Source organism: Callorhinchus milii, unplaced genomic scaffold, assembly GCF_018977255.1.
Source record: "Callorhinchus milii isolate IMCB2004 unplaced genomic scaffold, IMCB_Cmil_1.0 Scaffold3, whole genome shotgun sequence".
In the NCBI taxonomy this organism is placed as follows: domain Eukaryota; kingdom Metazoa; phylum Chordata; class Chondrichthyes; order Chimaeriformes; family Callorhinchidae; genus Callorhinchus; species Callorhinchus milii.
The window spans coordinates 4,462,601-4,484,109 of record NW_024704744.1 but is presented as its reverse complement, the minus strand read 5'-3'; the positions used below and the strand labels follow the sequence as shown (position 1 = coordinate 4,484,109).

The 21,509-nt window shown below is 43.6% G+C and overlaps 1 protein-coding gene across 1 annotated transcript in view; it reads left to right on the top strand.

The window, feature by feature from the left end:
• The window catches only part of LOC103185612 (adhesion G protein-coupled receptor B3-like), a 231,373-nt gene extending 215,621 nt beyond the window's left edge, over positions 1-15,752 (top strand). Inside the window, exons 18-19 of the mRNA XM_042332747.1 lie at positions 10,190-10,316; positions 15,687-15,752. Of these exons, the coding sequence (XP_042188681.1) occupies positions 10,190-10,316; positions 15,687-15,752 (193 nt within the window). The remainder of the gene's footprint in view (positions 1-10,189; positions 10,317-15,686) is intronic.
• Positions 15,753-21,509: the final 5,757 nt, after the last annotated feature.

Here is a 21,509-nt window from a genome sequence, read left to right as displayed (position 1 = left end):
ATAATAAATTGATCACTTCAATCCAGGACTGTTGGTGAGACACTACTGTGCGTAACTGGCTGACGTGTTTCACGCACAAAATACAGTCAATTCACTTTACGTATATTCTGTGAAGCACTTTGAGACATTTCAAAGATGTGACAAGGAGCTATGTTAAATATGCAAGGATTATTATTGTGCTCTGGTTATTAAAATCCTAATAATTTCAGCATTTGGTACAGCATCTTTCATGTCGGTAGAACATCTCAAAGGCCTGAGGAGTATAGTCCATCACCAAATGGTTTGATTGGAACCCAGTAACAATTAGACAAACTAATAAGAATAAATATAATGATAATAATGATGCTTGCATTAATATAGTGCCTTTCACATCAGGAGGACGTTTCAAAGTGCTTCACAGGATTGTAGTGACTTAACAAATTGACATCCTCAAAGCAACCAATTGCACCCACTCCTAAGGTCTTAAGTTCTTTCCTGAAGTGAGGTGCCCAAAACTTGTTGCAGTACTCCAGTGGCAGCCTACCCAATGATTTGCAAAAACTTAGCATTATTGCTTTACTTTGGTACTCTATCTCCCTGAGTATAAAACCCAGCATTCTGTTAGCTTTCTTTACAGCCTTTGCCACTTGCAATGCCACTTTCAGTGACTTATGTACAAAACCTTTGCTTCTTGCAAGATACTGCCATTCAATATATACTCTCTCCTCTTGTTTTTTTCTCTACCAAGATGAATCAACTCACATTTCCCTTCATTAAACTTAATTTGCCACTGATCAGCCCATTGTGCTACTGCTTAAATCCTCTTGCAGTTTCTTGGTCATCCTCATCCCTATTCATGATGCCTCATCCCTATTCATGATGCCCAATTAGCACACAGCAACAACCCCAAGCTTTCAAAAGAATGTTCTCATTTACAAGTTATGCCCTTTTAGCGGGTTAAACTTGTAACAGTTACTCAGCACTCTGGGGTCCCCAACCCAACCTGTGCCCAATTCTCTCCAGGATTAGTTAAGTAGAGTGCGTCCCTCCAGGAAGAGAGAGTTCACATTCCCTTCCAGACACAGGAACATTTCCATATGTGGATGGCATACGCATGGGGAACTCTCAGTCTGGTGTGGATGCTCCTAAGCATGGCAATTGGTTTCTGCATACTTCAGACAACCGGCTGATCAAATAAAACACATCCCATAAACAGCAATAATGTGAATGACCATGTGTGTGAGGGGTAATGGCCAGGACAACAGGATAGGAGAACAAACTCCCGATTGGTGAATCTTGGCTGGTAGCAATGCGTCAGTGGTCCCTCTGTTATAAAAGAGACACATGATCTTGTGGCCTCCTTTATAATAATATTTGCATTTGATATAGCACCTCATTATGTCTTCTCGACATCTCAAGTGCTTCACAGAATATACTGTAAAGTGAATTAATTGTATATTTTGTGGGCAAAACGCAGCGGCTAATTGCGCACAACAGTGTCCCATAAACAGTCATGGATTGAGTGTCCAAATTATTATCATTAATTAATTTTTTTTTGAAGGGGTTATTACCCCTGGAAAAGCGATCCACCAATTGACGAACAACCGAGTTCCTACTTATTGCTGGGTAAACTGAGGTGTGTGGAGCAAGGAAACTTGCCCAACATTTCACCCTGCCCGGGAATCAAACCCAGGTCCTCCTGCTTGAGAGGCGAATGCTCTAACCACTGAGCTACAGGACTTATATTCTAAATGCCATTTGAGGTATTTATAGCTTCAGTCACTTGTTCACCTGTTACTCATCATACAAAAAAGATAATGTACACTCTGTTTAACAGCGGAGACTGTGTTACTCATTTTCACAGCAGAATTAGAGCCACAATGTGAAGTATTAACCTCTCGCACCAAGTTTAAAGAGTCCTTTTATTGTTTCCTAGAGCTATGTTTCAGAGCAGAGCTCAATTTATTTGAAATACACAGTTTGCATAATGCTTATATTTCCAAGCTCAATAACCTGCAGATTTTTTTATTAATTGCTGTTTTCAATATACATGGCAATGTCAGCCGGACTCAGTTGATCGGTCTCCCATCTTTGAGATAGAACAACAACAGCAACTTTCATTTATACAGGGCCCTTCGCACCGGATGGTGTCTCAGAAGTGTTGTAGATTCAAGCACCATGTCGGTATTCGAACATCCTCACACCCAACTCAGCTGAAACCCTTATCCACATGTTCAACACTTTTCTCCTCGATTTTTTCCAATGCCTCGCCTTGTCAGCTCCAACATTTATAAAATCCCATTAATTCAGAACAGGCTGCCACTATTGTCACTCATGTTGTCACTTTCAACAACTGTGCCTTTCTGTGCAAAGTGCACTATATAAATGCAAGTTGTTGTATTTCCTGTATGTTCACAAACCATCCACAAACAAAATGAATGATCAATTTTATCTGGAGGATTATTGGACCCAACAGTGTCTGCTTTCAACCAGTACTAAGGGATCATTAACAACTAGGCAAAGAGGAGCTCAGTTGAACGTTTCATCCAATAGACAGCACTTCCAACAATACAGGAAATAGCTGTGTGCAAATTCGTTGCCGCATTCGTCTACACATACTCAATCACTACACTTTGCAATACGCCTGTGAAGCACTTTGACACATTGTATGCTACTCGCTGCCGCGTTTTGCCCAAGAATACAGAGTCAATTCACTTTACAGTATATTCTGTGAAGCGCTTTAAGATATCTCGAAGACGTGATAAGGCTCTATATCAAATGCAAAGATTATTAGGATTATTATTATCCTCCCAACATGAAAGGTGCAAATCCAATGCATGGATGATAATTATGATTATTGTTATTATTATTATCATTATTATCTATTTGAAGTGCTTTGAGATGCTCTCCTGATGTGAAAGGAGCTATCTAAATGTAAATGCACTGTAAAAATTGAAATCTTATATTAATAACTATCGTACTTTCATTATCTTCAAGAGCAAACCCTGCCGACAAATAAATAGTCATGGCACATCACAGAAATTATTGTGAAGCGCTTTGAGACGTTTTGATATGATAAGACGTAATATCAAAAGCAAGAATTATTATAATATGCTCTGAAATGAGACAATAATCAAAGTGCGAATTATATCGCTAGTGCTCCGAGTCGCATGAAGGTGCTATATAAATGCAAGTTATTGTTGTTTTCACCAGGACTCGTGGAGTCCTGTACTGTATTTGTTAGAGCACTCGCCTCGCAAGAGAGAGGACCTGGGTTCAATTCACAGCCAGGGCAAAACATTAGGCAAGTTTCTTTACTCCACACACCTCTGTTTACCTAGCAGTAAGGAGGAACCCGGTTGTTTAGTCGATTGGCGGATCGCTTTTCTGAGGGTAATAATCCCTTAAATTTTTTTCAAAAAATAATAATAATTTGGTCACTCAATCCGCAACTGATTTTGGGACACTGCTGCATGCAATTTGCTGCCACGTTTCACCCACAAAATATACAGTTAATTCACTTTACAGTATATTCAGCGAATGCTTTGAGTCATCTTGAAAATGTGATAAGGCACCATATCAAATGCAAGGATTATTATTATTATAATTTCCTCTTGATGAAAGTGACTATGGATTCTGCTCCTGCCCCACAGATCCAAGTACTCTTTGCCTGATTTGTGTGACTATTGAATTTCAGCAATGCAGCATGTTTGTTGACTCGATAATTACCCATTTCTTATCAAAGAACCCGTTAAGAAAGGCCGCAAATTAGATTTACCAATGTACACTCAAGGGGGGGTTAATTGATGTATGTCTTCTGAATGTTGAAAGTGTATTAAGATCTTGAATGCTCTCCCAGCAAGTTTAATTGATTTATTTAAGACTAGCTGGACCCGTTGAAGCTACGCTTACAAACAAAGCATCCAATATGAATGAAGATCAACACACACACAAACACACAGACAGACATTTCATCTTTATCTCTACTCATCTGGGAGTAGTCCTGTGGAAGGATTCCTTTTGGGAGGACTCAGTGGGAGGACTCAGCGCTTTAAAAATTTAATTTTATTGTTGTTGCCATGGCTGAGCTTTGTCTGTGTTCTTTACTTTGTATCCCGCTTGGCTACGTAGGTGCTCTGTGACACACGATGCCACAGAGCCACTTTGACTTATCGGCCATAGGTGTAACTGCAGCAAAAAATGCAAAACTGAAAATAAACCATGAACAATAGGAGATATCCAAAAACAAATATGCCCATGTCACTCTCAGTACAAGATCTTTCCGATGAGGTATAAATCATGTCTCTGCATCAATCGGTTAGCGAGATCCTTCTTGAAGTGCAAACATTGTCGTTTTATCAGTATATATATATATAAAGAAGATACAGCAATGTCCCACAAGCATCCATGACATTTTATCTAGAGGATTATTGGCCAAGACAGCGGGAGAAGCTCCCTTCTCTTTCAGACAGTGCCATGGGACCTTTAACGTCCATCTGAACAGGCAGACAGAATTACAGTCTGACGTCTCATCCAAACGATGGAAGCTGAAGCAGCAGTGTGCAGGATTTGACTGCTGCGTCCACCTATAAAATGCACAGTCACTACACTTTACAATAAATCCTGTGAAGCACCTTGAAACTTCCTGTTGATGTTAACGGCACTATATCAATGCAAGCATCATTATTATCATTATATTTCTTATTAATATTTGCTTGTCTAATCATTACTGTGAGCCAATGGGACCATTTGGTGATGGACAACACTTATGCTACGCAATAGTATATCCTTTGAAGCGCTTTGAGATGTCCTCTCGACATGAAAAATGCTGTACCAAATGCTCAAATGATTAGGATTTTAGTAACCAGAGAGTAATAATAATATAATAATAATAATCCTTGCAATTGATGTAGCGCTTTTCACGTCTTCTAGACGTCTCAAAGCGCTTCATAGAATATGCTGTAAAGTGAATTGACCGTATATTTGTGGGCGAAACGAGGCAGCCAATTACGTAGAGCAGTGCCCCACAAACAGTCGTGGATTGAAAATGACCAATTTATTATTGTTTGGGGTTTTGGAGGGATTATTATTAGGCTCTGTGTGGAGTAAGGAAACTTGCCCAAGGTTTCGCCCTCTGCCTGGAATTGAACTCAGGTGTCTCGCTTGCAAAGCGAGTGCTCTAACCACTGAGCTACAGGACTCCACATGATAATCCTTGCATCAGCGCCTTGGGGTGTCCTCCCGACGTGAAAGGCGCTCTATAAATGGAATCTTGTTGTTGACGTAGTGCCTTATCCTGTCGTTGAGACAGAATATATTGCAAAGTGAAGTGACTGTATATTTGTGGGCGAAACGCAGCAGCCAATTGCACACAGCAGTGACCCACAAACAGTTGTGAATTGAGTGACCAATTTTTTTGAGGGATTGTTATTATTACGAATTAACTAATTACTAATCAATATTTGTAATTAACGATTGAAGCAGGAATGCGAGGAAGGGTGATTGAGGATTCATTTAAGTAATGGCTTGAGCCCATGATGGGAGGAAGGTGCGGAGGGTGTTCTGGAGAGACGAGATAATGTGGGCTAAGGGAAGGGGGTCTTCACTCAAACCAATCCTGTGGTAAAAATTGCTGCCGTTCTGCTCACTGACTCTGCCTATCCAGTGGTGAATCACATGGCAGGAAGGAATAAGATTTACAAGATTCAGTCAGTGGTAATCACCTCCACTGACAGGAATAGAGAGTTTCCCTGAAAAATGAATACACCAGTCTTCAGTGTATAACGAGGACCTTGTGTGCATCACAGATTATAATGTAGGACCACACTCATGAAATAACATGTGCATCACTCATTTTGTTACACTTGCCTTGAGCGTTCGGGATATCTGTCATCAATTTTACCGGCACATTGCTTTTTAAAGCACATTAAAAATGAGAGTAACGCGTAAAAGCACATGAGACTGTCGCTTCTCCTTCCTGTATTTGTCATTCTGGCTCAGTTGGGAGACTTCTCGCCTCTGAGTCAGAAGGTTGTGGGTTCAGGCCCCCACGTCAGTACTAAGCTGACACTCTCATGCAGTGCTGGGGGGGTGTTGCATTGATGGCGATGCCATCCTTCGAATGAGACGTGAAAAACGAGATCCCGTCTGCCTGTTCAGGTGGATGTTTAAGATCCCATGACACTATTCAAAAAGCAAAAAGGACTTTCTCCCGGGGTTCTGGCCAACAATCCCCCAAATAAAAATTGGTCACTCGCTCCGTGGCTGTTTGAGTCATGCAACTGCAAATTGGCTGCCGTGTTCACCTACAAAATAGTCATAATAATCCTTGCATTAGATATTGAACCTTTCACATGAGGAGGATGTCTCAAAGCACTTCACAGGATAGAGTGTGAAGTATAATAACTGTATATAAGTGGGACTTGAACCCACAACCTTCTGTCTCAGAGGCGGAAGTGCTACCAACTGAACCAGGTGGACACAAGTACCAGGAAGAGCTTGAGATATTCTCCTGATGTGAAAGGTGTCAGGAGGATATCTCAAAGATAACAAACAATGGGTTCTTAGGTGAATCAACAACTGCACCAATTTGCATTTATATAGCGTCCTTCACCCGGGGCAGCGACTCGGAGCCCTTAACAGTGGTGGAGCCTAACCCTGAGACTGGAGTAGAGAGGACGTGACTGCTAGCATGGTCGAAGAGGAAGGTTTTCAAGTGTGATCTGAAGATGGGGAGGCAGGGGGCAAGGCAGAGGGATTGGGGGAGAGAGTTCTAAAGTTTGGGGGCAGAGTGGCTGAAAGCATGACTGCCGATGGTGGAGAGGAGGGGACGAGGGACAAGTAGGAGGCCAGAGCCAGCTACGGGGAGGTGGCGGGTTGTGGAGTGGGCAGGCAGTGAAGTGTAGGGTGAGAAGGGGTTTGTAGATGCATGCAAATACATGGATTATTATTACAGTATTATTATATGAAGCAGTGCTCATCTTTTCATCTGTAACAGTTTGGTTTTGTTCTCAATGGTTTTCAGAATTGGCTGCTGTGTTTCACCCACAAAATTCACAGTTAATTGCAGACCTGATATAAGCCTTTATATCAAGTGCTAAGATTATTATAATGGTAACACTATGAAAGGCGTTTTCAGTCTAAAAATACACACATCACCTCCGAAGGAGGCTGGCTACACTGTGCATTGGGCAGTGGATCAAATGCACTCCAGTTTTTGGAGGGAAGTTCAGTAACTGGAGTAAAATGCTGCTGGCATTGTTTTATCCTGAGCACCTTTGACATCGCTTTAAATAGTAAAGAGTTTTTGGAAGAGTTGCAGTGTGCAACTGAGCAGGGGAATAAAATATACCTAACAAACGAGGTTGCTCAGTGTATGATCTGAGATCCATCGTGACTGAGCCTCGGTACAAGGCTCGTTTTAATAAACCTTGCATTTGATATAGCGCCTTATCACGTCATCGAGATGTCTCAAAGCGCTTCACAGAATATACGATAAAGTGAATTGACAGTATATTTTGTGGGCGAAACACGGCAGCCAATTGCACACAGCAGTGTCCCAAAAGCAGTCGAAGATTGAGTGACCATATGATTATTGCCCTCTCCTCCGGAAAACGATCTGCCAATTGACTAACAACTGGGTTCCAACTTACGCCAGAGGTAAACAGAGGTGTGTGGAGTAAGGAAACTTGCCTAAGGTTTCACCCTGCCTGGGAACTGAACCTGGGTCCTCTCGCCTGTGAGTCGAGTGCGCTAACCACTTTGCTACGGGACTCCAGAGTACAGTTTTAACTACATTCCGCCCCTCTAAGTGGATGTAAGAAAACCTTTATTGTTTCCAATAAAATCGATAGTTTCTCCAGCGGAGGTGAAGTGGGGCGGTGGTGGAAGGGGGGGGGGGGGAATGGAATATTCTTTGCTTTGCTCCTTTTTTTATTGGATTTCCTGATCACCAATACATCACCTGAATATTTTTGAGGAAATAAACCCTCCAAAAATAAATGTGGTCACACAATCCACGACTGCGTGCGGGACGATGCTGTGCGCAATTAGCTGTCGTTTTTCACCCACAAAATGTACCGTCACTCCACTTTAGAGTATATTCTGTGAGGAGCTTCGAGACATCTCAACGACATGATAAGACTCTATATCAAACACAAGGATTATTATAATTATAAACGTAAAACATGGGATGTGTGGGGGGTGGGGGGTCTGAGTGAAATGTTAAGTGTGTGTTGTGTTGTGGAAGGTTGGTGGGTGGGAGGCTTTCTGAGGAAATGAAAGGAAAATGTACAAGTGTTTTTTTTTCTTTCTGTGTGTGTGAGAGAGAGAGAGTTTGATTTATTTTGGTTGCTCCCTGCGGATTGTTTCTTGTGGTGGGTCACTTTACCCTTTAAACCATGTGAAATAGACAACTGATGAGAGAGGGGGAGAGAGATGGATAGAAAGGGGGAGAGAGTGATTGAGGTAGAGGGGGGGTGAAGGGGGGATAAAGAGAGAGAGAGAATGAGAGAGTGAAAGATAGAGGGAGAGAGGCAAAGAGTAAAAGAGAGGGAGATAGTAAGAGAGGGGGGGGGGGGGGAGAGAGTGATTGAGATTGAGATAGAGATAGAAAGGGGAGAGAGAGATACACAGAGAGGGGAGAAAGTGAGAGGGAGCCTAGAGAGAGATAGGGGAGGAGAGAGAATAGAGTGGAGGGAGAAATATAGAGAGAGGGGGAGAAAGAGAGGGGTGTGGGAGGAGATAGAAATGTGATAACAGTTTGCCTCCAAACCTTTCATTGCACTTGTTTATAACCTAATAGTAGAGAGAGGAGAGTTAAAGGGGGAGAGGGTGGAACTGGTGGATGACAGTTTGGCTTTTAATGCATCTATATCTATATATTTATATATATTTATAGAGAGAGAGAGAGAGAGGACTTTATATATCGTTGTATCACACATCTCTAGCATTGGCTGCTCTCCATCCATCCATCCATCACCCTTCTCCATCTCTCTCTCTCTCTCTCCCTCCCTCCCTCTCTCTCTCTTTTCCTGGATGCTTTTATAACCTGTGTGTGTGTGTGTGTGTATGTGTGTGGGGCTGATGCACTTGTACGTTTGTATATTCCTGTAATAATCCCTCCTCCCCTTCCCCTCCCTCCTCTCTCTCCTCCTCCTCCTCTAAAGTACTCATGCAGTAAAGATCTCTCTCTCCATCCCTCCCTCCCTCCCTCCCTCCCTCCTGTACCAACCATCTGATCCTGCCCCTTTCGGTGAGATCTCCCTCAGGAAGGTTACAGGCTCTGAATTACATAGATCGTGAGATCTAGAAGCGACAGAGAGAGCGAAAGAGAGAGGAGGGAGAAGAGAGAGAGAGAAAAAAACAATACAGTTTATCTCCCCCCCCCACCCCCCACCCCCTACCCACATTAAAATTAACAGTGCAGAGAGAGAGAGAGAGAGGGAGGGAGGTAGGGGTGCAATCCATCAACAGGAAAGCTCTGGGAGTGCCTGTGGGTTATTTTAAATGCACACATCATGAAAGGATTGCAGGTAATATTATTGTTTCCTCTTAATGTGAACTGTTAATATGTTCATGCAAATGTGGCTTCAGTTGTATTTAAGGTGGTGGGTCTGTAGATCTGTGTGTCTGTGTGTGTGTGTGTGTCTGTGTCTCTGTGTGTGCCTGTGTGTGTGTGTCTGTGTGTGTGTGTGTGTGTGTGTCTGTGTCTCTGTGTGTGCCTGTGTGTGTGTGTCTGTGTGTGTGTCTCTGTGTGTGTGTGTGTGTGTGTGTGTGTGTGGATGGTTGTCATATCTGCTCTGAATTCCCCACTTAGCAATTTGTTAAAACTGCATTCTTTTTATTTCTCTCTCTTTCTTTCTCTTTCCACATTCCCCCTTGTTATCCCCTCCCTCCCTCCCTCTCCCCCCTCTCTATCTCCCTCTCCCTTCTCTTGTCACCCCCTCTATCCTTCCTTCTCTCCCCCTCTCTCCCCCCTCTCTATTCCCCTCTCCCTCACCCTTCTCCTGTCATCCCCTCTATCCCCCCCTCCCTCTCTCTCTCCCTATCCCCTCTCCATCCTCCCACCCACCCCCAATGTCTCTCCCTTCTCTTGCCATCCCCTCCATCACCCTCTCCATCTGTACCTCTCTCTCCATCTCTCCTTTTCTCTCTCTCTCTCTCTCCTCCCTGTCTAACTGGCTGTCAAACCAATGTATTCCTTTGGCAGGAACGACTCTGTTGGAGCCTGGACCACACTGGGATGTAAAACTGTGCTCACCGATGCATCCCATACAAGATGTTTGTGTGATCGCCTATCTACATTCGCCATCTTGGCTCAGGAACCCAGAGAAATAGTAAGTAGAGAGGTTGGGGGGGTAAGTGGGGGCTGTTGGGGTGATCCTGGGTTGAACTCTGACATAAACGCGTGTGTGTATCTGTGTGTATTTCCCTCTCCATCATTCTCTCTCTCCAACCCCTACCCCAATAGACAGGTCCACTGCCAGGCTGGTCCTGAATAAATCATTTGATTCTCTCCCTCACTTGGGGCAAAGGCAATACTGCAAGCTATTTTATATGATCTGGTATATTCTCTCTCTATATTATTATCTATTTGTATAAGGCTGCAGGGAACACACTGTATAGAATCGTGTTAACAAGGTCTGTCTCCATTCCTTGCATTGCACTTGTTTAACCTAATATCAATGATTAGACTGTATGACAAGAGGCAGAAATAGTCAAGAAAAATGGGATTTTATTCACCTCCCCTCCCCCTCTTGCTTTCCAATCCTTTTCGGATTTAAGAGAGAGTATGTGGGTGTGTGTGAGAGAGAGAGAGAGAGAGGTAGGAGAGCTTTCGACTTCCACACCTTAGCAAAGAGGTTGCAATATGCAAGAGTGCTTTTTGTTTAAGCAAAATCAAGTAAAAATTCTGGCACGTTGTCATGAAAGAAATTGCATTCATACCTGGGTTTGACATACACTATTGCTTGTTTGGAGGATGGAGATAAATAATAATAAATAATAATAATCCTTGGATTTGATATAGCACCTTATCACGTCGTTGAGACGTCTCAAATATCACTGAGATATCTGTGGCTTCCTGTATTGTTGACACGTAAAGGTTTTCTTCAGAAATCCTGTATTGTTCTTGACTCACACCCTCTGTGTATGTATGCGTCACAATAAACAGCTTACTTTATCTATATAACGATAAATAGAAATAGCATCTTCAGAGCTCCCCTCCCCCAACCCTGTGCACTTGTTTCATCATCCATTTAAACACACAAATTCAGTGCAAAAAGCAAAAGGTACAAAATTAACCGGGTTTGTGGGGGGAGGGGGTGGGGGGTCAGTCTGTCTGTCGGTCTGTCTGGAGAGGCCGAGTCCGCTCACTGGAATATCACTTCCCACCTGCCCTTTTACCCCCTGCACTGTAGGTAAGCGAGGTCAGGCTGGTAAGGAAAAGGTATCAAAGAGGCGTTGAGTGGGACTCCAACCCGATCCAGGGCGAAACACTCACTGCAATTAGCCTTTTTTTTCTTTCTTTAACCCATCAGTGCTGCAAGGTTGATGAGAGGGATTTCATTGCATTGTGTCCTGAGGCAGTTTGCTTAATAAGCTGGTTTGGAAGCCTTTCGGGAAATGTGTGGGGGAGGCGATGGGGAGGGCGTTTAGGCTGGCGCAGTTCGGAGTCACGCTTGACACTCAGTCTGAAGGTTGTGGGTACAAACCCCCACATCGGGGACGTTGAACCCACGTAGTCTAGGTTGATGTTCCAAAGCAATGCTAGGGGAATGTGCTGCATTGTCTGAAGTGTCGTCCTTCAGATGACGTGTGAAACCAAGGCCCCATCTGCCTGTTCAGGTGGACGTTAAAGATCCCAAGGCGCTGTTCAGAAATAGAAGAGAGTTTCTCTCTCCTGGTGTCCTGGCCAACAATCCCCCCCAGATAGAATTGGTCACTCACTTAATGGTTCGTTGTGAGACACCACTGTGCGCAAAATTGGCTGCTGTGTTTGCTTGTAAAATACAAAGCCACTGCATTGTACAGTGTATCCTGTGAAGCGCTATGAGACAACCTTCTGACACGAAAGACTCTATATCAAATGCAAGGACTATTATTGTTATTATTTGTGTGCTTGACTTGGTGTAGCATTAGTTGGACTCTATTTCTGGCCCAGTTTTATACACTGCATTTGGTAAATAGAATCCTGTTTGGCAACTCGACCCAAGCTCTTTATGATAATAATCCTTGCATTTGATACAGCGCCTTATCATGTCATTGAGACATCTCAAAGCGCTTCACAGATTATACTGTAAAGTGAATTGACTGTATATTTTGTGGGCGAAACATGGCAGCCGATTGTGTGCAACAGTGTCCCACCAACAGTCGTGGATTGAGTGACCAAATTTTGGGGGGAGGGATTATTACTCCAGGAAAGTGAAGTGTCAATTGACTAACAACCGGGTTTCTACTTATCTGCTAGGTAAACAGGGTCGTGTGGAGTAAGGAAACTTGCCTAAGGTTTTGCCTTTAGAGTTAATGTTGGCGCTAATTTTGGCAAATTAATTTTGGCAAATCCCACTGAGAGCACTTGGGAACGTTGTGTGTGTTGCACTACAGTACCACGGCTTGGAACCCAGTGAGGAAGTAACTTTGTAAAGTTTTCCTTTGCTGTAACAGCCCCGCTGTCTAACCATTCACTTCAAGCCCCACGTCAGGACATGAGGCCATAGTAAGAGCTGCCATTCTTTAAATAACAAGTGTGTCAGCCTGGCTCAGTGATAGCGCTCTCGCCTCTGAGTCAAGCCCCACCCTGGGACTTAGAGTCATCTGGTCTAAGCTGACACTCCAATGCAGTGTTGAGGGGGTGTTGCATTCTCGGAAGTGCCGTCCATGGGATGAGATCCCATCAGTCTGTTCAGATGGATGTTAACGATGCCACGGCAGTATTCGAAAAGAGAAGGGAATTTTTCTCTCCCGCTGTCCTGGCCAACAATTCCCAAATAAACTTGGTCACTCACTCCATGGCTGTTTTGTTGGACATTGCTGGCCATGTTTCGCCCACAAAATACAGAGTCAATCCACATTATTGTAGATTTGTGAAGCACTTTGAGATGCCTCAATGACATGATAGGGCTCTATATCAAAGGCAAGGATCATTATTATTATTCAGTCAACTGAGTCCCCTTCAAGTGTACGTTAAAGAGCCTGTGACATTATTCAATCGGTTTCTGCGACCCTCGAGACAGATTAGCCATTCATAATAATAATAATAATCCTTGCATTTGATATAGCGCTTTTCACGTCAGGAGGACGTCCCAAAGCGCTTCACAGAACACGCTGTAAAGTGAATTAACTGTATATTTGTGGGCGAACGCGGCAGCCAATTGCGCACAGCAATGTCCCACAAACAGTCATAGATTGAAAATGACCAATTTAATTATTGTTTTTGGTTTTTTGGAGGGATTATTATTAGGCTCTGTGTGGAGTAAGGAAACTTGCCCAAGGTTTCGCCCTCTGCCTGGAATTGAACTCAGGTCTCTCACTTGCAAAGCGAGTGCTCTAACCACTGAGCTACAGGACTCCAATTCATCTCATTTGTATTTGTGGAACCAGTTGGTACAACTGGGCTGCAGAGTTTATCTACAGTACCCTTCCCTCCCCTCAACAATTTGCACTTATAAAGCACCTTTCACCATAGCAGAACATCTCAAAAAGTTGTACAAAAAAATAAGGGTACTGCACTTCACAGAAATTGCTTGTGGAACACTTCCAGGCATTTTGACTTGATCAGATGCCATAGTGAGGATAGCTCTTTCTTTCCAATGATTGATGATGATGATGATGATGATAATAATAATAGGAATAGTCCTTGCATTTGATATAAAGCCTTTGACGTCTTCGAGACTTCTCAAGACACCAAGACGATAAGTATTCCGACACCTTTCTGGGTTGAAAGTCAGGCAGAAGCAGGCAGCACTCTGTGTGTTAAATGGAGAGTCGCTTATGGTTTAGGTAGGCACCATGGCTACAGATGCCTGCAGTCACCTCCTCCCCCCAACCCCACCTTCCCCCCTGCTCAGCGCCAGCGCCCCGTCTTTGTGAAGTGCTCTGAAATGCTATCCAATGTGAAGGGCGCCAACATAAATGCAGGTGGTTCTTGTATCTTTCCAACTTGCTCCATCCCTCCTCAGGTCCATGCCCTAGTACCTCTCTCCTCTCCGACCTGCTTTTTTCTTCCCGCCGGCTTCGCTCGACTGGCTCCGGCCAACTGCTTGTTTCTCCTTCTCTCCGCTCCACCATCGGCGGCTGTGCTTGCAGCCACTGCGCCCAAAAACTTTGGAATTCTCTCCCTCCATCTCTTTGCCTTGCCTCCTCCTTCCCCTTTTTCAGATCACACCTGAAGACGTTTCCCGCCCCCTCTATTTAGCTCAGTGTCAAGCTCCACCACTGTTAAGCGCTCGGAGGTGCTACATGAATGCAGGTTGTGGTTGTTGTTCAAGTTACATCTCAAAATGCATCTCTTTGACCTTGCTTTGGTCATCTTCCCCCCCCCCCCACTCCCCCGCTTAGCTCCCACCCTCAAGCTCAGATGCCCATCCAGCGATTTGAGACATCCTCTCAATGTGAAACACTCTGTATAAATGTAATTGAATTGTATTGCATAGCTCTACAGAATTTGTTTTCCATTAATCCCCAGCAATGAGAGCTGGCAATGTAAACATAGCTCCCCAATGATATAAGATAGCTCCCCACTGACATTGCTAGGAACCGTATTGTAGATTTTGTTCCCAGCAGAGAGGATGTAACAGTCACATCAGGTGCAGTGCACTAATAACATCAATCCTTGCATTTGATATAGAACCTTATCACATCTCAAAACGCTTCACGGAATTTACTGTAACATGCAATGTGGACAGCATTGTCCCAAGTAGCCATGGAGTGAGTAACCAATTTTGGGGGGGAATTGTCGGCCAGGACACCGGAGAAACTGACTTCTCCTTTCGAATAGTGTCATATAATCTTTATCACGCATCTGAACACACAGACAGGATCTCAGTAGCTCATCTCAAGGGCAGCATCACTGACAATGCAGTGCTCTCCCAACAACGCAAAATCTTTTGACTCAGAGGCGGGAGGGCTACCAACAGAGCTAAACTTGGGCTGTGGTTTATGGTGCTAGCAGAAATCCACAAATCGAACCTAATCTTAATTTACAGTTAACTCAGAAACTGTTTTTCCGCAGGGTTTATTTGGGAATTGCAGAAAACTGGCTTCTAACTTGAGACTGAATTTGAGAACTTTTTGAAAATTCTGCAGTCTTAAATTTTGCAATAGCCATGGCATTAAGGCTAAGAACTCATGGAGTCCCATAGTATAGTGGTTAGCTCACTTGCCTTGCAAGCGAGAGGACCAGGGTTCGATTCCTGGGCGGGGTGAAACCTTTGGCAAGTTTCCTTACTCCACACACCTCTGTTTACCTAGCAGTTAGTAGGAACCCAGTTGCGATACGGCGCTATATCAAATGCAATTATATTATTATTAATATAAGACTGCAGGCTTTAGAAGTTTAATCTTGTGGCCTGGAAATTAGAAATGCAGTTAAAGACACCAGCATAGGACTGCAGTAGAATTCTCTGGTCTAGTCTGAAGGCTATTGACTTAAAATCACTGCAAGATTTTGGAAAGTTGTTCAGTTCAGTTAAGTTGTTTCTCTTTAGGAACTGCAGAAAACTGTGAAAATGGGCTTAAGGCTGAAAGTTCCAAAAGAGAGAACTGTAGTTTGATTGATGCTAGAATTATGTGATAAACCACTTGGATAAATATTGTTCGCTTGGATAAACCTCTTGGACTAAGATTGATATTAAATAATGTAAGATTAATATTTAACTGTGTGAATCACTTTGAGGCATCTTCCCAATGTGAAAAGGTGCTATATAGATCCAAATTGTTGTTGATGTAATTTTGACACCNAAAAAAACACTCTGTCTGTAGGCAGTTGAGGTAAGGCACATGGTTAGTTTTTGGACAGTTAATTACATGCGTAAAACTAGTCTGGAAATTTTCCTTGATCATCTATGTCGTACTTTCCCCAGGAGATAGTTGGAAGGAAAAAGCTCTTAAATAGTGCTGGGTTTGCATGATGTGTGGAAAGAAAGAACTTGCAGTTTAATAGTCCTTCGGGCCTTCAAAACATCTCAAAATGTATCTGGATCATTGTTGAGCAGGACAGCCGGAGGAACTACCTTCCCTTCTCAAATTGTGTCAAGAGATAGAACTGTAGAAGTTTGCAATACGGAACAAGGTCATTCGGCCCATTGTGCCTATTCTGTCTGGTTTATAAAGAGCAATCCTTTCAGTTTACTCTTTGACATCTGTCAGGCAAGTGGGAGCTTGGTTTAACATCTGATCTGAAGGACAGGTTTGTTGAGATCGACAGAGTACAGTAGGGTGTAAAGAGCAAGCTCAATGGGACACCTGGCCTTTTAGAGATCTGTGCATTTTGTGACTTATCGAGTTGAAATACCATGAGTTGAAAATGGTCCGTCTTGTCATTCATTGCGCTGTGACAATACTGGCTATCTCGGGTTTTGGAGTTCAGGCGTACTTGGAAATTGATGGGACAATTTCTGTGCTCTGAATTTGGATTGATGTAGACCACTGTGCCAAAATAGAATCAGTAGAGATGTCTGGGGTGAAATATGATCATAGGTCACAAACAAGAAGCACTGACAAGATCCAAACTTGGTCTTGGATTTCACTGTTCATACATATGTACCCAAGCCCAACATTGGAGAAGGATCTTCCGTATGCATTTCGTTCGTGTCCTCACTGACCAAAGCGTGTCAGCCTGGCTCGGTTGGTAGCATTGTGCCTCTGATTCAGAAGGATGTGGATTCAAACACCCACATTGGGACTTTGAAGTCGTATAGTCTCGGCTGACACTCCAGTGCAATGCTGGGGGAGCGCTGAGTTTTCGGATGTGCTGCCCTTTGGATGAGACATCTGTTTGTATTTCAGGTAGAATAAATCCTTCAAAAAGATAATGGAGATTTCTTCTGGTGTCCTGGCAAGTATTTCCCAAATAAAATCAGTCATTCACTTCATAGCTATTTGTAGGACATGGCTGTGTGCAAGTCGGCTGTCGCATTCACCTACAAAATACAGTGATTGCACTTTACAGTAATATCCCGTGGAGCACTTTGAGACGTCCCTCCAATGTGAAAGGCTCTAAATCAAATGTAAGGATTATTTATTTATAACGTTCTGCATTTTGTTCTCTCTCTTTGTGGGTGAAAGAGTCATTGGTTGCTTGAGGACATAGAGAGGGGACAAGTTGAGAGGCCTGAGACAGAATAGAATAGATATTCCTCCGAAAAAAAGTAAACTGCCTTGCCTGACATACAAAAAGCAGTTAACAAGAATATAAAGTCCAGAAATACAGAGAGAACCCAGTGTTGTGTGCAATATAGCATAAGTGAATTTCTTTGTTTTAATGGATAGAATGATGAATGGATGGATGGATACTGACTTAGGTAATGTAAACTGGACATTAAATTCAAAGTTTTGCTTGTCTTCCTTGTGTTTCTCAAACGTTATTATTTCACAATGTTTCTGGTAGTGAAATGAAAATGTCAGCTTGCGTATCAATCCTTTTGAGTAATATCCACTTAATGGGATCTGAACCTGTAAACAAGCAAGGGATGGCAGAGCATTTTAAAATGCTCTGAGCTCTGTTGAGCGTGATTTAATTTAAACCTGCCCTTCGGATGAGATGTTAAACCGAGGTCCTGTCTGCCTGTTCAACTGGATGCTATAGATTCCATGGCACCATTGGAAAAGAGAGGGGAGTTTCTCTTGATAAAACTCCATGGCTGATTTTGGGACACTGCTGTGTGCAAATTGGCTGCGCCCATAAAATACATACAATCTCACCACTTCACATTATATCCTGTGGAGCGCTTTGAGATGTAATAAAGTGCGATAAAACTCAAATATTACTATTAATTGGCAAGAAGAATGAGTTACATAGAGGGATACAGCACAGCACAGCACAGAACCAGGCAAGGGAGTGCATGCCAGTCTGGCTCAGCCATTAGCTCTCTTGACTATGAGTCAGTTTAATGTCTCATCTGAAGGACGACTCCTCCGACAATGCAATAATTTAATTTGGTCCACAGCCCATTGGGTGCCATTTCTTGGGCGCTATTAGTATCACTGAGACGAACGTCTTTCCACGTTTGCTTTGTAATTTTCACATGTGGTCGGTGCTACTTTGCAATATATTCCTCTCTGGTGATTGAAAACAGCCACAGCTTCACTTAAAATAGTACGCTGGAGTGAATTCCCCAAATGGGAGAGCAGGCATTGTCCTTCCATTCCTTGATTGTTACTGTTGCACTGCAGAGACTAACTCACTGCAGTCAGTCTATGTGGAAGAGGTGAGCAAAACTTACTTCCCTGTGCAGTGGGATCTTGTATTTCTTTGCCCAATAACCAACTACAACAACAAATTACATTTGTACAGCGCCTTTCGCGTCGGGAGGATGTCCCAAGGCACTGAGCAGTCAGGGATTTAGACCCGAGCTGGGGTTTGGGATCAGAAAGGGGGGAAGGGCAGGGTGGGTAGGGATAGGAGGATGACTGAATGCGCGGTTGAAGAGGAGGGTTTTAAGACGGACCCTGAAGGAGGCGAGGGTAGGGTGAAGGGATGTGGGATGGAGTTCCAGACGGTGGGGGCAGAGAGGCTGAAGGCTCGACCACCAATGGTGAGGCAGGCTGGGCAAGAAACATGGAGCTGGCCAGAGCCCTCTGAGCAGACATGTCAGTATATCATGAACCAGTGACTATTCTCCTTGGAAAAGGTGGATGGTGGGTGGGTGAGGTGTGCAGGGAGGTAAACATGATCTCTTTTCTGCAAAAAAATGTGCCAGGCAATGGGATATTGGAATCAAATCAACCCTCTCTGGTGGTCTCCACAGTCTGAGCCAGGCTGGTGGTCCACAGCACTCCCTCACACTGTTAGCGACAGACCAGCCAGCCTGGCTCATCAGCAGGAATTAGAGGGGCAGATTAGTCACTGGGAGCAAGGATTCATCCCACCTGCCTCCTGTTAACCCTGCAAGCCAAAGCCTTAAAAGGCACGATTGGACCATCAGTGAGAAGCTGTGCAGGGGGCCCAGTCATGGCCACTGTGATTCTAACTGACCCTGTGGTATACAGTAATTTTTTTAGGTCAGCCAGGTGTTTTGCTTAAGCATCACTATGCTTAAGAGCCAAACCAGACTGAAAGTTTCATTTATGTATGCCATCTACACGTGGAAATTTCCCTGTCTGGAATGGAATTTGCATTCTCTCTCTCTCCCCAGAGGGACGCACTCTGCTTACCTAATTCCAGAGAGTATTTAAGCGAAGGTTTGCAAGAACCAAGGGTTGAGGACACCAGAGTGTACTTTAGAGTAACTGCTGGAGACTAACCAGCTAAAACTGTGAAGCTTGTTATTGAGAGCCCTGTATGGCAAGCTTTCCCCTGCTTGTCCAGTTAAGACCCATTAGTGATTTGGCTTGCAGAGCTAACAGGAGCTGAGTAGGAATTATCCCTACCTTCAGTGACTGATCAGCCCTTCCAGGTGCTGTCAATGAGCTATGCTGTCATCAGCAATTTCCTGGAGTACTGCAGATCCCCACTGTTGTCAAGGCATAGTCTGTAAATAATTTTGAGAGGGAATTAGATAGATGCTTGGAAGGAGGACGAATATCAAAGAGTGTGGGGGTGGGGATGTGATGTGGAGAGTGGGATTAGATTAAGTGGCTCACATGGAGACATGTGACACCCACCCTATCCTTGCCACCATCAGTGGCGTTCCTTGCCCCTAATTCTCTGTAACTCTTTCCCTCTACCCCTCCGTCTCTCCCCCTCCTCCATTTATTTCCAGGTCCGGCCTTTGAACCTAATAAGTACTCTTTACACTTGGTACAGCGCCTTTCACATTGGTAGGACGTCTCAAAGCGCTTCACTGGATATACTGTGAAGCATAGTAAATCTGTTTTGTAGACAAACCCATTTTGCACTGAGCAGTGTCCTGCAAACAGCCATGAAATGAAAATAATAACCTACTTCTTCAACCTTGTTTATGGTTACCCTCCACTATCTCTCCTCAGAACCCAACCCCATCAGTGTAAGGCATTCTGAGACGTTGTCCTACATAAATGCACATTGTTGTTTGTTTGTTTACAAAAACTTGCGTTTATATAGCGTCCTTCACGCGGGGTAGCGTCCCGAAGTGCTTGACAGTGGTGAAGTCTGACCCCGAGTTCAGGGTAAGAGGGAGTGGGGAGGTGACCGTAAGTACGATCGAAGAGGAAGATTTTTAGGTAGGATTTGAAAGTGGAGAGGTAGGGGGCAAAACTAAACGCTGATTCAGGGAGTTTCAGAGTTAGTGGCTGAAGTCACGGCCACCGATGGTGGAGTTTGTTGTTTGTTGGTTTAACAGAAGCAAGAATAGAAACTGACTTTGAGAAATACAACTGGCTCCCCCAAACTGTCGCCAAACTTTCCGTAGCGTGTTTCTAACTGTACAGTGAGTCAACTCGGACCACCTCAGATGCAGGTGGGAGGCAGATTTAGATTGATGGTGAGGGCGTAGGAGGACACATGCCAGGCGTTATATATTCTCAACAATTTGTAACAGAACCAGCAAAATATAGTTTGGAATTAACCATAATTTGCACTCCACTCCTACCTTTCAGAGCTGTTCAGCTTCTTAGCACCACTTATAGATTCAGTATGGATATGAGCTGTTTTTTCCTATAATATCAGGAGTCCTGTAGCATATTGATTGGAGCACATGCCTCGCAATCAAGAAGACCTGTGTTGGATTCCCGGGCAAGGCAAAATCTTAGGCAAGTTTCCACGTTTGTTAGTCAATTGGTGGATCGCTTTTCCGGGGGTAAGAATCCCTTAAAAAGAAAGTTGTCACTCAATCCACGACTGTTTGTGGGACAATTGCTGTGCGCAATTGGTTGCTGCTATATAAATGCAAATCGTTGTTGCTGTTGTAAACAAACAACAAAATATACAGTCAATTCACTTTACAATTTATTATACAAAAATCCTGTAGCTCAGTGGTTAGAGCACTCGCTTTGCAAGCGAGAGACCTGAGTTCAATTCCAGGCAGAGGGCGAAACCTTGGGCAAGTTTCCTTACTCCACACAGAGCCTAATAATAATCCCTCCAAAACAAAACAATAATAAATTGGTCATTTTCAATCTATGATTGTTTGTGGGATACTGCTGTGTGCAATTGGCTGCCGCGTTCGCCCACAAATATACAGTCAATTCACTTTGCAGTATATTCTGTGCAGCACTTTGAGACGTCGAGAAGACGTGAAAAGCGTTATGTCAAATGCAAGGATTATTAATATTATATTCTGTGAAGCGCTTTAAATGTCTCAAAAGACGTGATAAGGCACTATATCAAATGCAAGGATTTTTATTATGGAACTATCAGAATCAAGTTGATCCTCTGGGGCGGTTTCAATAGC